The 16054-nt window shown below is 38.8% G+C and overlaps 1 protein-coding gene across 2 annotated transcripts in view; it reads right to left on the reverse strand.

Annotated features, from left to right (window-relative positions):
• The window catches only part of MLLT3 (MLLT3 super elongation complex subunit), a 265175-nt gene that overhangs the window by 22401 nt on the left and 226720 nt on the right, over positions 1-16054 (reverse strand). For both annotated transcript variants that reach the window (XM_027105946.1, XM_027105947.1), the window contains exon 6: positions 449-524. In XM_027105946.1, the coding sequence (XP_026961747.1) occupies positions 449-524 (76 nt within the window). The remainder of the gene's footprint in view (positions 1-448; positions 525-16054) is intronic.

Raw genomic sequence — 16054 nt, forward strand, 5'->3', positions numbered from 1 at the left:
TCTTTATTTTGAGTTGAGTAGAAGAAAATATATTTTAAAGACAGCAAATTAACACTCACCAAAGAAAAAGGTCTACTAATCTGTAGAAAAGTAATAAAATGAAAGATGTCCAGGAGGGAGACTAAAAACCTATTTCTCTCTGTCGAAGTCTCTCAAGTCCAGCTTTTGCTATTGTATTTCCTTTGGGAACTCCCTGGAATGGGCTGTGTCTATAATCCCTTTGTAAAATGGGACTCTGATGGCAGGGACTGCAAAAAGGGGAATTTCTAAAGGTCGGCCTCATACAACAGAACAATACTCAAGTGCATTCCTAGGGGAAATAAACACAACTGCATAAAAGCCAAGTTATCATTCAAATAATAAAACAGTAGAAAATAGGCCATAAATCAACTCATTAAGATGTTATATGAGAAAAATGTCTCCTAGTTGGCCCAGGAGATGTGGATACCTTGTTGCCTGGTCTGGGACGGTGTGAAGCTGGAGCTGGAGCTGGAGCTGGAACTGGCAGGACTGGGTTGTTCAGACTTGAAAGAAGAAAAAGTTATCAATAAATGTACAGGACACTACATGTCTAAAATTAAAACCACTATTTTTGCTCAAACATATTTTACCCCACAGAAACAGTCTGACACTGTGTAAGAAAAATGACTATAAATTGCCTTATGTCGAAAATCCTAACACAGAGAGTCAGTGTCCTTTTCATTTTGCCCATCATATTTTTATTAGATGCAGAAACAAGTATAAAAACTCAGGGATAAAGAGGGAAACACCTGGGTGTGATACGAGGCAAGAACCTGGCTTTGATTCCACTCCTATGTTTACTGCTATCCGGATCTCTTTCTGAAAGATACCTTGATTACCCTTTCTGCAATGTTTGATTGACTCAACTGGTTAAAACATAGTGGTAATGAGGCCAAGGTCATTAGTTCAATCACATTATGAGCCAGTTAATTTCACTCTGGTCCAAGGCCATGACCCAACCCTAACCCCATTCATCCAGTTCACAAATAGGAGACCTGGCCAAGTCCCACAAATGAGTCAGGGGAGAATGTTCCCACTACTTAAAAAAACAAAAAACAGAAATAAAAAAACCACCCTTTTAATTCCACAGCACACTGATGCAGGGAAAGAGCATCACATACACACCCCACTCTCTTACTCTCAATGCATTCCCTTCATCCTTCAGTACCCAGAATACATTTCCACATCCTCCTTGACCCATCAACTCAGAGTTCTCGTCCTTCCCCGAACCCACTGAAAATATGGATCATCTGCTTAGAAGATATGCAGTAGTATCGTTCTACCTCCGACGTGTATGTCTTTTCTTTCTAGTAGCCTGCAAGCACTTGAAAAAGCAAGGATTGGGGCATTTGTCTTGTGCTGCTTGTTATTCCCTCGTACTCAGCAACATGCATTGCATACAGCAGGCGCGCTATCTGTGACTGGCGGCACATTAGGCCCTCTGGTCCACCATCTGCCAGTTTTTGTTTTTGTTTTTTTTGCGGTACGCGGGCCTCTCACTGTTGTGGCCTCTCCCATTGCGGAGCACAGGCTCCGGACGCGCAGGCTCAGAGGCCATGGCTCACGGGCCCAGCCGCCCCGCGGCATGTGGGATCTTCCCGGACCGGGGCACGAACCCGTGTCCCCTGCATCGGCAGGTGGACTCTCAACCACTGCGCCACCAGGGAAGCCCTGTCTGCCAGTTTTTATGAGACTTTATAGTAGGTAAAGATGGGAAGAGAAAACACATGGACAGAACTGTGCAGAGAAATTGATCATGCCATCCACACGTTTGAATTTTACATATTTAAGGCCCAATTTAGTCTAAAATAACAATGTTGATAAAATTGGTTGAAAGAGTGGACCATTTCTATTCCATTTTTAATGTGCTCATAGTTTCAACTACATACTCATGTTTTGGTTTTCTTAATTAATTTCTGGCTGCGTTGGGTCTTCGTTGCTGCACCCAGGCTTTCTCTAGTTGCAGCCAGTGGGGGCTACTCTTTGTTGCGGTGCGCAGGCTTCTCATTGCGGTGGCTTCTCTTGTTGTGGAGCACGGGCTCTAGGTGCATGGGCTTCAGTAGCTGTGGCACATGGGCTCAACAGTTGTGGCCTGCAGGCTAACGCGCAGGTTCAGTAGTTGTGGCACATGGGCTCAGTAGTTGTGGCTCGCGGGCCCTAGAGCACAGGCTCAGTAGTTGTGGCGCATGGGCTTAGTTGCTCTGCGGCACGTGGGATCTTCCTGGACCAGGGCTCGAACCCATGTCCCCTGCATTGGCAGGCGGATTCTTAACCACTGCGCCACCAGGAAAGTCCCCATACTCATGTTATCTGAGAAACATTTGAGGTCTTCTCATGGACAAGAAACATCTTTCTACTTTGCTCAGTGGGTGACTACGTTTATCACGGCCACGTGGAGGACAAACAAACAGCACAATCAGAAGCCACTCCATGAAGGTGAGAATCTCAGTTCAGCTCGTATTACAGTTTCTCACCCCTGATTTTTTCATCTCCCCTCTCAGCACTGAACCCACTACTCCCCCCTCTCCAAGCAACACCAAGCTCCACAGACTCAGACACAAGGAAGCACTTTCAGGCATTCCTAATGCACACTTCACATCCCCAGGCTGGATGGGAAAACAGGTGTCAGTAATCTACCACTCACCCTGCAGGAAAAGAGCCAGACGGGATCTCTAATGAGCAGCAGGTGGCCCACCAACCCATCACCACTGCAAGATTTCCTTGAGATTTGCAGTACAATGTCCTACACATTGCTGTTTGCGGCCCACAAAGGAGAGCTGGTGGACAAGGACAGAGGCCTGTGGGAGGTACTCTTCATTTCTGTCAAGTGGCTTTTCCACTGTCCAGTCACTATGGTGAGTCACACAACTGAAAGGGCACACGCAGTCAGCAGCAACGTGCAATGCCCAGCTGCAAAACATTTCTCCCGTGGTCCACAGAGCACTCCCTTTCCTCTCGAAGTTGCTCTTTTCAGCCATGAAAAGTGTCTGCAAATGGTATTATTTTAATAGCTCTGGAAACCATTTGGGAGCCAAAAAAGAGGTTTCCTTAAAGTGAGCAGAGAGAGCTCTAATCCCCATCCTGCCTGGCCAGTACGCATCGTTGCACTGGACTTTAAAGGAGCTGTTCTGCCAGAGCTATTTGCTGAGAGTGACATTGATTAGGATCAAGAGGACGGTGGCCATCTCTCCAACTACCCCATGCTAAATGTGACCCATCTGTCTCAAGCATCATGCCAATGCCCGAACCAAATCTGGAGGCAGCCTTCTTTTAGTTTCTTAATCATAAACAAGGTTAATAATGCCACAGTTGCTAACCATCATAATAATGCCATAGTTTGCTAACTGGAAAACAGTAAAAATACGCAACACAACAGGAGAAAAAGGCTTTCTATGCAACGTTTATCATTAACACCCTGACTCTTCCACCAAACATTCGAGCAGGCTTACAGTAGAAGACATATTCATTCAATGAGAATATTAAAATGGAAAGTTGAAAGCAACAGAAGTGGATGGAGGAGGATAAAATGTTGAATGATGGGCAGAAAATTGCAATGTCCAGGAAGCTTTTTGCAATCAGGACAACGACTTGTAGAATTTGAGAGCTGAGGAGACCTTTGAGATGATTGAAAGGAGTGATTCTCATACTTTCTTGAGCATTAGAGAATCAACTGGAAGACTTGTTAAAATGCAGACCCACCCAGGGTTTCTGATTCTCTAAGTCTGGGATAGTGATGAGAAACTGGATCTCTTACAAGTTCCTAGGTGATGCTGATGCTGCTGTTCTGAGGGTCAACCAGACTTTTGAGAACCACTGACCAAAGACTCAGAAATTCATAGCTGTGAATTTTCATCAGAATCAGCTGGGTGGATTCTACACATGAGGAGATTCTGATTCAATGTTTGGTGGGGTGGGGTGTGGATGCCAGCCATGTTTATATTTTAAAAGTTCAACAAATGATATTAATGAACACCACTGATATTAAGTTGATCACTTCTCTTTTTATACAGGCAAAAAACATGTTTTTGAAAGAATCTTAATTTTAAGAAAGCGTAAGAGTTTGCATCATGAGAAAAAATAGAAACTTACTGCTCTATCCAGAGATAGTATCCCTGCCTACTCTTCCAAGTATTTGGCAAGAAAGCACCCTGACAGAACATGGTTACCAGTAAATAAAAACATTTATGAAGCATGTACAATTGTGTTTTGGTGGATGGACCTTAAACTAACCTAAGCTGACCAGGACAAAATTCAACTAGATGTTAACTGCTCAAAAAGCCACTCTGCTACTAGATGAGGCTGACACAGCCCTAGATTTTAACAAGTCCAACAAAACAGAGCTGCAGCTCACTTTAAGTTTGTATTTTTCAAAAAAAAAAAAAAAATCAGATTTACCCCCCAAAAATACAAGTGAAGGATGACTATATAAACTAGGTAAGGTTGTGTGCTTTACAAAAATATTCACCATAAACAGGGCTAGATTAAGATTTTTTTTTTTTTGTACGCGGGCCTCTTACTGTTGTGGCCTCTCCCATTGCAGAGCACAGGCTCTGGACGCGAAGGCCCAGCGGCCATGGCTCACGGGCCCAGCCGCTCCGCGGCACGCGGGATCCTCCCAGACCAGGGCATGAACCCGCATCCTCTGCGTCGGCAGGAGGACTCGCAACCGCTTCGCCACCAGGGAAGCCCTAGATTAAGATTTGTATAGGCCCTAAGGATTGAAGAGATTATGGTATCTTCCTTTTCCCTCCCTAGGTATGCCAAAAACTAAGTGCAGGGAATTCCAATGAGGTTCTGAATTTTCCCTTAATTTAAGACTTGTTTTTGAATATCAAAATTCTCCTCACTAAAAAAAATTTTTTGCTTCTTTTTGCTGATGCCCTAAGCACGTGTTTAGCTGATTTACTGAGTAATCACACACTATACATGAAGTTTCTTTAAATGGTGTGCTCCACAGTGACAAAACTACAGGCTTAAGAAGCTCAAATCTATTGCTCACTAATATATGTTTTTGGAAAGAACACTTAAGCATTAGTTTCCTCATAGAGTGAGGGCACTGAACCTCACGTGGAAGCGATAATGTTAAGTTGATATAATAAAGTAAAAACTCCTAGCCCACTGCTGTTACAATGGCAGCTAATCAATACTTAGTTGCTCCTGTTATTTACAATAGATCGCAAATTCCTCTACTGCCTAAAATAAGATATATCTTTACTACCAAAACAATGGGCCTACCAAGATTTGCAATGCAATCTTCAACATTAAATGGCTATGCAAAATCATTTTGTAATGGATTTTCTACAGAGGATTATTTTTGTCCAAGACAAATAAGAAAAACTGCATGTTTATAACTCCTAGAAGTTAAGTGCTGCAAACAAGACACCTGTCAAGGCAGGTCACATGACAGGACTTATAAAATCTGCCATTGTTCCTTAAACTGGGAGCAGACTTCCTCCTTAGGTAATCAGAAGGCAGAATTTCCATCTTTTCTAATGGGCAACTATATTTATGAACAAAACTTCAACTTGATCTTTAAAAAAATAAAAATAAAGAAAAGGGGGGAGAATTATATATACCTTTCTTCAGGAGAAAGGAAGAGAATACCGTGTAACTAGTTAAATTATTTTAGACACATTGCTACCTTTTTTTTCACAAATTTCTATTTCGTTTAGAAAATGAAAACACATACCCTGTGATAAAGATCATCTTTTCTTTGCACAAATATTCAGAAAGACTGTGTCAAGGATGAGTACTAATCAAAGAAGAAAATACAAATGTCATACACTTTTAAAAGACTAATTCATAATGGGTATTAACTAAATTTATGTAGCAATCATTTCACAATACATTCATGTATCCAATCATTATGTTATATACCTTAAACTAATAAATGTTATATGTCAATTATATCTCAACAAAACTGAAACAAAGAGACTACCTTGGACTTCCCTAGTGCCACAGTGGATGGGAGTCCCCCTGCCAATGCAGGGGACACGGGTTCAATCCCTGGTTTGGGAGGATCTCACATGCTGCTCAAGCAACTAAGCCCACAAGCCACAACTGCTGAGCTGGTGTGCCACAACTGCCCGCACGCCTGGAGCCCGCACGCCTGGAGCCTGTGCTCTGCAGCGGGAGAGAACACTGCAGTGGGAGGTCTGTGTGCCGCAGCGAGGAGTGGTCCCCGCTCGCCGTGGCTGGGGAGGGCCCATGTGCAGCAGCGAAGACCCATCGCAGCCAGGAATGGATAAATAAATAAATGAATTTATAAGAAAAAAAAAAAAAGAGAGACTACATCATTTAGTTTCTTTACTATAAAGAAACTGAAGATAATCCAACTCAACTTTCAAATATACATTTGATTTTAAAGAAAAATGACCTATAACATCCGTTCTATACAATTGTGTAAATGTTCTTCATCCTATGAACACACTCTTACCAATTTCTGTTAATAGGTAATATATTGTGATAGCTATGTCAATTCAAGGTAAAAAATTAAGCAAGGAAATAAGTATTAAAAGTTATAAAATAACACTTAAATTTAACAAGGTCAATGCAAGAGTGAATTGTCAAAAGGCTAGAAACAAGAGAACTTTTATTTTCATTTGGTTTTACATTAATAACTCAAAATAAACATGCTAAAAGAACAAAACCTTATATAGAAAGGTATATGAGAATAAGATTGGAAAAATCAGTCAATAACTCTAACCTCTTAATGTATCTTTGTGTAGCTCTATCATAGTCTTTATTTCGTATGATCTGCCATGAGAAAGGCAAGTAAGTTCTATGGACTACATGTGCCCCCGCCCCAAGAAATCGTATATTGAAGTCCTAACCCCCATGTGATGGTATTTAGAGATGCAGTCTTTGCGAGTAATCAGGTTTAGATGAAGTCATAAGGGTGGGGCTCTCATGATGGGATTAGTGCCCTTATTTAGACAAGACACCAGAGAACTTGCTTCCTCCATCACCCCTCCCATGTGAAGACACAGTGAGAAGGTGGCCAGCTGCAAGTCAAAAAAAAGAACCCTCACAGGGAAACCAAATCAGCCAGCACCTTGATTTTGGATTTCCCAGCATCCATAAATAAATATATAAATAAATTTCTGTAACTTAAACTACCCAGTCTATGGTACCTTGTCATGGCAGCCAGAGCTGACTAAAATAGAACACATTTTTTAATCTCCATTTTACTGATGATGAAACGGAAGCAAAATAAAATTAAGTGGCCAGTGGGTAATATTTATTAAGTGACAAATGAGATGGTACAGAAAAACCCAAACGAACGTTTTGGCCAGCCCAATAGGTGGATTACAACCAAGTTTTGTGACTTCTAATCCAGTGCTCACTCTACTACACCTACTGACCTTGAAAAAGTGCTATCAATTTAAAGCAGGGTCCTGAACACACTAACACCCTTTTATAACACTAGTGTCAGGGAACAAAGTTTTCTATGTCACTGTGAAACTGAATATTCTTCTGTCTAAGGGACATCTTGTGATCAGCACCCAAAGCAAACCAGTGGTAAGACAAAACACTTCATCCCTGGGTCTGAATGTGTCTGTATCAACTGCTTCTAACATTCGTCCAATCAATACTACAATGTATTTTGGCTACTCGCCTCTCTAGTACAGTAAGTTTTGTTTTTTAATAAAAAAGCAAGTTAGTTTCTCCTCTGAATTTTCCCGATCCTCTGGACATTGGCAGTGATCGAGAGGACCAGCAAGCACATCAGGTAACACACTACAATCATTTATTTTATTTGCCTTCAAGGGTGATCTACTCTCTTTTCCCAACCCTTCTATACAATTCCCATAAACTCCAGGGGTAAAAAAAAAAAAAAAAACAGAAATACAAAACAGAATTCATGCTTTAAGTAACCTGTCAACAACTCTTTCTTTGAAAACAAGGTTTAATGGAGAAAGGACACTGGAATAGGAAGCTGGAACCATTATTGCTAATTACTCAGGTCTGTGACCACACGGAAGAAACCACATCTCTCTCTGGCAAATCCTCTCCATTTGTAAGTATTATGACAACTTGAGTGAATCTGATGTTACATTATAATTGTATTTAGTCTCTTGGGCCCTTGTATTATCAAAAGCTATTGTTATAACCATCATTTGCCTGTAAAAGAGCAAGATCCTAAGACTTACCCTCCCCCCTGGTTAGCAAAAGAGCAAAGATCTTTATTTCTGTTATATTTTCAATTTACAGACAAAATTATCCTGGGTGCCAAGATAATTGGCTTTATATTGAGGTGCCTCTGTTTTTACAATTGCGTTTGCTTTCTTTGTTATTACCGTCATCTTCACTATTATTATTAAATGCTGTCATCATTTTGTACTCCCTGTCTGAGAACAGAAAATCCCATTAGGAAACGAAATGGCCTTGGGGAACAAGGGTCTATAAATCTTTCCATAAGACCCTTTTCCACACTTAGGGATGGCTATAATTTTCTTTTAGCTTCCTCTCTTTTAAACAGAGGAGCCTCAAGTCTTTTATCTCTCATCACCAGTTGTACTTTGAAGGCTGCTACTGACTATTGTGGCCAGAACATGTGATCTTTCAAAAAAAATCCAGTTGCTGCAAGATGGTGCATGTGCCAGATGTGTTCTGAAAATCGCTCACTTGTTAAGAGCTTTAGGAATGAGAAATCATCTGGAAACAGACCATTTACAGTTGTACCACCTATAAGCATGTTACTATTCCTTGAGCAAAGACTGTGCACACAGAAGTTGAGTTTCACAACTGGCCATCAAATATACCACTTGGTTGTAATGTTAGAGACTTATCTTTTAACTGGTCTCTTTTTCTCTTTCGTGTGTTTTGAGGGCAGAGGAAGAAAAAAGTTACAAGTGAGAGGGTTTAGAGCTGTAATGCCTCACAAAAAAGAAATAGGAAGAAAAAGAGTTTCCTGATAGAACTGCCCCATAATTAACTGCTACTGAAGCTGACCAATGAACATCAAAACACCACTGCTCGTCAGTTAACAATAAGATCCCTTAACTGTTGTCAGAACTACTATTCAGTTACTTGTGAAATAACCCACCTGTGTAGCTCACAAGCACTTGAAATAATGAAAAAGTATTAGTGGATTCTTGCTCTATATAAGGGCAGTGTTGAATTGAACAAAGTCCTAAAAGTACGTTATATGTGGTTATAACTCTCAGTTTGGGATTATAAAATTTTAAATATTAAAGTAAATTAAACATAATAAATTCAGAGTATCAAAAACATGGCAATTAATTGAAATGAAGTAAAACACAGATACATGTGAAGAGATCTTGACAAGATATTTAACTGCATTTCCTTATTAATTTTAGACCTTTTTAAAAATGGCTTACTTGAAAATGGTCATAGAGTATTTGACTGACACCAATAGAATCTTTATAGACTTACACAAATGTCAAGAAGTTTTATTAATTTTAATCTTTCGACTATCTTAGAGAATTTTCCCCATTAAATGTGAAGCTTAGATTTATTACCACAGCAGCAGCATCAAGAGTTCATTTTAGTTGCTAAATCCTTATTTCCATGGTACTTGGACTTCCAAAATAACCAAAACCCACTGGGGAAAAAAGTTTTGATTGAAAACTAACCAATCATCATCAGGTTAAAAATGCAACACTTCTCATGATCAGTCTAGACAACAAAGATTGTTAATAGTTGCAAGGACTGTTTCTTTACAAGCCTTGTATCTTCCTAATTAGAATAACAGTGCATTTTTCAGGTAACATACTGGAGCCCTTTCTTCTGGATGAGAGGGCTTCAAACTTCCTTGGGTGTGGATATGCACATATATGTTCACAAAGATGTGTGTAAGGTAATCCACAGGGGTAAAAGAAAATAGAACCTTTACTCATGTTTATTTTCTGTCTTTTCCTTTTAAATTTTCAAATTTTTGTATATGCTTTCTTGTATATAACATGTTAATATGGCTATTACCATATGTATAATTTGGAAATATACATATATAGGGGATACATGTTTGCTAAAACAAATGAGTTAAAAGTCTATAGATAATTATCAGTTTTAATTCTGTAATTTACCTGCTCAAATCTTAATTATATGACATAGATTTCAAATTCCGGAGTGACGTGTGCTAAACATATAAGGCAGCATCATTAAAATTTACTCAGGGACCGTCCAGATTTTTGTACTTTATGCTCAAAATTGACTTTAGAGCTTAAAATTTTAATTTTTAAGTTAAACGAAAATACTTTAACAGAGCTCCTTAACAAGTAAGAGGTAACACAAACTTATTTAAAAGATAAAGTGCACATACATTTTCTTAAAATAATAGCCCAACAAAAAATACTTCACATAACCTCCTTCTCCCCTGAAATTTGAAATTCATTGCGGCTCTACTTGAAACTCTCATTTTACAGTGTGTGCTGAAATTTAAGTTACACGATTTATTAAGTGAAACTGAAAAGTTTATAAACAGTCTAACATCTAAACATGTTATACTTGCATTCACTTCTATTAAAATGTTAAATACAACAAAACGTTTATAAAAATAAAACTATTTTTAAAAATTCCCTTCTATCTTAATGAAAATAAACGAAAATAGTAAAAACACAGCACATTTAAGAGACTGTTCTCATGTGAAAACATTAGGAGGTGAATTTTTTGTTCTCAATGTACCCCCTTAAAAAACGTGGTATTTAGAATCAACACATTCCCTATTAGTAATATTAGATTCTTGTCAAGAATAGGAGGAATGTTACTGCTTATAAGGCTCTAAAGGAACCTACATTTCCATGCACACATCTTACATAAGCCTAACAGTTGCTTTTCTTCATAAATCAATCTATTGTTGCACTTCATAATGAGAAGGCAGATTTACTGCCTTTTACCGCCTTTTCTCACCATCAGAAAGATGCCTATTTGGGTAATAGAACATTTCTCTTCTTCAAGGGTGTTTGCCATTAGGGAGGCAGGGGCAAGAACCTTTAACATCTGCTCCCTTCAAGTGAATGACACCTCTAGTTCTCACAGCCGGAATGCTGAAAAGCAAACGCCGGTACATTGATAAAAATTCTCTAACTTGAAAAAGCACAACACTTGAAATACACTGAAGACATACACATCTCTAAAACACGCATTTGGGATTTGAGGGTTATACTGTAAAAACGGTAGAACATATCATTTTGATTGCTAACATTATAATGCAAATGCCATGAAATCATCATCGTAGTTAGAACAATAGGAGTTTCGAATAAAGACCTTTGATTCCATCATCTTGAATTTTCTCTAACTCTGAAAACAAACCTAAAGTACGGGCAAGTAAGACTTTAACCATTTGTCATCTCAGTATTGTGTGGTAATAACAAAAGAGTTTATAATATAGCCTTACATTCTTCTGTTTTTATTTACTTAATTTATTCTTCCCTCAGGGAGAAATATTGAAGAATTGTAAACTTTAGACTTCAATTTAAAAACAAGAGAAAGGCACTTGTCAGCATCTAATTCCTAACCATCTGCCTTTTAAAAATACACAAACATGTACTCACCCACTCACTCTAGTTAGGCTAAACATTCTTAGCAAGTAAGTAGATCTTGATGGATCTAAACAGAAGTTTCAGCAATCATAGTTCTACTTTTGGAAACACAGCTATCTTTAAACAGGCATCGTGATTCCTACTAGCAAATGCAATCGACCATAAATTAAAAGCAAACAGACACCATCCAAAACAAGTAAATAAAGTGAGGCAGGTATTGGAGTCAAGGGAGAACCTCCATTTTTGAGGAAAACTAAATTATGTCTTCTGTCCATGAATATGGAGTATTGCCTAGTGAGCTAACACTTGTTGTTACTTTGGGCTATCTTTTGTCACTTAAGCAATGCTTTCTGACAGTTTTACAGGCTGTTATCCCAAGGACTTCAGTATTTATGGCCTTTATTCACTTGGGCTTTCTGCTCTCATCCACTGATTACTAATCACTAAATAGATTTTTTTTTTTTATGGGACTGAAATTAGCTCAAAAGATGTCCTTCGACAATGGCAGCTCAGGACAGTATCAGCTAAAGGTCTTCCACGGCCTCTTCCTTGCTCTCCTCAATTTTCTCTTCCTTACAGACAAGTTAATGAGGGTCCAGATCCACGCTGTTCAATTAGATCAACAGCACAAGTGATTTACAACATTCTTAGAGCATGGTTTAGAACCGTTTGTGAATTGATCCTCAGAAGCTCATTCAATTTCAATACCTCAAGGATGATTTAAAGACCTAAACTTGTTTTTAATCTTCATGAAACAAGAGCATTTCCTACTCATAGAATCATTGTTCAGGAAAAGCTACAAACCTTACATACATACAGTATTTATACAGCTACAAATTCCACAAACCTTAGTGTACACAAGCATGAATGTTTCAAAGATATATATTATATCTTAAAACTTCGGCACATTTAGTTCACAATATGGCATTCAAATTTCTTCCTATCTTGTAAAGGCTACTTACTACCTTTTTGTCTGCTCTACTTAAAAGAACCAAGTGCTGAAAAGCAAGTAGAAAACACAGACTCTTCTTTCCACTTAATTGCATTTGACTTAAAACATCTCCTAAGAGATTGGTTTTTATCTTATGAACAATGTGAAATGTGTAATAGATCACGTCCTCTTTACCAGCTGGCTGCTGGAAGCTTGGAAGTCAAATTACTCTAGAAAATGGTGTTTTCTGATCAACTAAAACTCTGAAAGAAAACTAGAAATATTGATATTATTACTCTCATAAACTTCTGGATGAACTGAGCAAATTGCACAATTCCTTGAGTGTGTGCTAAGCAATGAGGTGGGGTGGGGAGCAGAGAAGGGAGAGGGGAGAAACTAGCTTTGAAGGAGCACTAAAGCTCCACTTACTGCTCTACAATAGAATTTACTAAATACGACTCTTCCTGAAATGAAAGGGATTATTATGATCAGCTTCTGTTTTCTCTGAAATTATGCTGGAATGAAAACATTTAAAAAAGGAAATGTTGTTTTAAAAAAAAGTTTCTTAAGCCTTTAGATATTTCCATGTCTGGATAAAAACAATGTGTTCTACTACATCAGAAAAACAATGTTAACTTATTGAGTTTAGTATTTACATGAAATTACTTTGCCCATTTATATATAACATTAACTATTTGGGCATCAAGTAACTGCATTTAATTTATAGACACCCATATGGTAAATTATCCTTGAATATGGTTCCAGGAAAATTTATTTCTGCCAATAAATGTGCATGCTTTCTGACATTCCAAATATAAAAGTATGTAACTCTCATATTTCTCTAGGAAAATATGCCTAACTCTGAACAAATGCTATGTTCTTTAAATTTTGTTACTACTTCTCTTAGTTTATATTTGTCACATATATTAATCTGTAAGCCTAATTCCATTCAAACTGTCATACAATATGACTGTTAAAGAAATTAAAAATTAAATACATGTACTTGTGTAAGAATTTATATACTCATAAATTTTAAGAAAATAAGTCAGTTTCTCTAGGATTATCAAAACATATTAAGGGAACAACATTTTAACGTGCAATTAAATGATAGCTAATTTGTATCAAATACTCTAGCAGTTAGATGACAAGGGGTGTCCTATTATTTTTTCGTAAGTCAAAAACAGTACACTGTTTGCTTTTACATCTAAAAATACGTGAATGGGGAAAGAAAAACATTTTGGGTGTATGGCTTTGTAGAATACGATAAGCTATGTAATTATGAAAAAAATGGAAGAATAGTATTCTTTTCTAAATGAAAAGATTCATTTCAGATTAGTAAGATATTTATGTCTAATCCTTAGCTTCTCTAAAAAAGTAAAAGTCTACAATAATCATGAATAGAAAAAACTTCAATTTCTTTAATATGTGTTTTAGTAATTCCTGAGTAGATAAAATATGTGTAAATGCTTCAAAGTCAGAGGAGAAGGGTTCTTTTTTTTCTTCCTACCTTAAATCACAGCAGGGCTCCATTATAAAGTGAGGTATTATAAAATCATACCTCCTATTTTATAAACATTGTCTCTAATTTTTCTTAATTAGATTATAGCATGCTACCTGCAAATTAGTGATCTAAAACTGAATTCTTCTATAAATCGAAACCCTGTAGTTCTTTTACTCATCTCACCACCCTCATCCCCCCACCCTCCCTTTCATTACCTTGTAGAACATCCTAGAAGCTATCTTTCCTATGAAGTTACTGCTCACAATAAATAAACTTTACATACAGCTGGCCTTTAAAAATCAGAAATACAGCAAGCAAAGAAATCATCCTCACCTCTTTTAAAAGGAAACAGAGTAGCCCTCATGAAAACAGAAGTGCCCCAAAGTTCACGTGTGTCAGCAAGGAGTTGAGAGCTGTTAAGAATGATCCTCTTGAAAAGAAAGAAGTCTCCTTAGGCACCCACATGTATATTTAGATTAGATTGGCAGTTTAAATGACAGCAAACACATGGTCATGACTTCCCGATTGCTCACTCGTCCAACACATACACACAGGCTAATCAGAAGCAAACATCCACTCCGAACTGTTTTAGAAACTAGCTTCTTCCATCTGATATGACCGTATGTGTGGTAAGCATACATTCTGCTAGAGAGATCAGATGTCAAACACTTAACTGTCTCTCCTAGTATACCCGGATCTTGAATCACATTGCTTTAGTTTTCCAGGACATTTCTCTAAAGTTAAGTCTGACTTATCAACTTAGGTCAGTTGAGTAAACTCCCTGCTCTATGTAACCTGCAGAGTTTTATGAAGTATATATTTCTTTTATAAAGAAATGGCCATGTGAAGGTTCCAGGATCTATTTGTCTTAGGAGTATTTTAACTGTAAGACCTGACTATCCTATCAGTAAGAGCACACACTCCTAGTCCGTAAACAGGGCAAAGTCACTACAGAGGATCACATTTGCTTGTGCAAATAAAGAGTGGTAGAGTTACCGGGCTTCCCTGGTGGCACAGTGGTTGGGAGTCCGCCTGCTGATGTAGGGGACGTGGGTTCGTGCCCTGGTCTGGGAGGATCCCACATGCCGCGGAGCGGCTAGGCCTGTGAGCCATGGCCGCTAAGGCTGCGCGTCTGGAGCCTGTGCTCCACAAGGGGAGGGGCCCCAGCGGTAAGAGGCCCGCGTACCGCAAAAAAAAAAAAAAAAAGAAGAAAAGGTAGAGATACTGAACATGAACTTTAAGCTCCTATTCATTACTGGGCCACTAGTAACATTTTCCAGTAAATAACACACACACACACACACACACACACACACACACACAAAGCACTATTTGGAGACAGCTATGAACTACACCTATAACACTGTAGTGTTGTGTATATATATATATGTTTATATCATCCGTGTTGTATATATGCACATATATTGAGATTCATACATATTAAGATGTGTTAGCAAATGAGATGCAAATAGCCAAATGCTCTATGATAGAAGGACAGGTTACAAAAAATGGTAAACAATTTTGCACTTAGCTCTAACGTCAAATACTTTGAAAACTCAAGATTAATACAAGGGGTTAGTAAAGCGGCTGGAATGGTGAACCGAGCACCAGGACAGGAAAAATGAGTATCGAGGGGAAGATGGCGGAAGAGTAAGACGCGGAGATCACCTTCCTCCCCACAGATACATCAGAACTACATCTACATGTGGAACAACTCCTACAGAACACCTACTGAACGCTGGCAGAGACCTCAGACCTCCCAAAAGGCAAGAAACTCCCCACATACCTGGGTAGGGCAAAAGAAAAAAGAATAAACAGAGACAAAACGGTAGGGACGGGACCTGCACTAGTGGGAGGGAGCTGTGAAGGAGGAAAGGTTTCCACATACTAGGAAGCCCCTTCGCAGGCGGAGACTGCAGGTGGCGGAGGGGGGAGCTTCAAAGCCGCGGAGGAGAGCACAGCAACAGTGGTCCGGAGGGCAAAGCGGGGAGATTCCCGCACAGAGGATTGGTGCCGACCGGCACTCACCAGCCGAGAGACTTGTCTGCTCACCCGCTGGGGAGGGCGGGGCTGGGAGCTGAGGCTTGGGCTTCAGTC

Source organism: Aethalodelphis obliquidens, unplaced genomic scaffold (assembly GCF_003676395.1).
Source record: "Aethalodelphis obliquidens isolate GAN/ISIS:26980383/991018 unplaced genomic scaffold, ASM367639v1 scaffold7, whole genome shotgun sequence".
Classification (NCBI taxonomy): domain Eukaryota; kingdom Metazoa; phylum Chordata; class Mammalia; order Artiodactyla; family Delphinidae; genus Aethalodelphis; species Aethalodelphis obliquidens.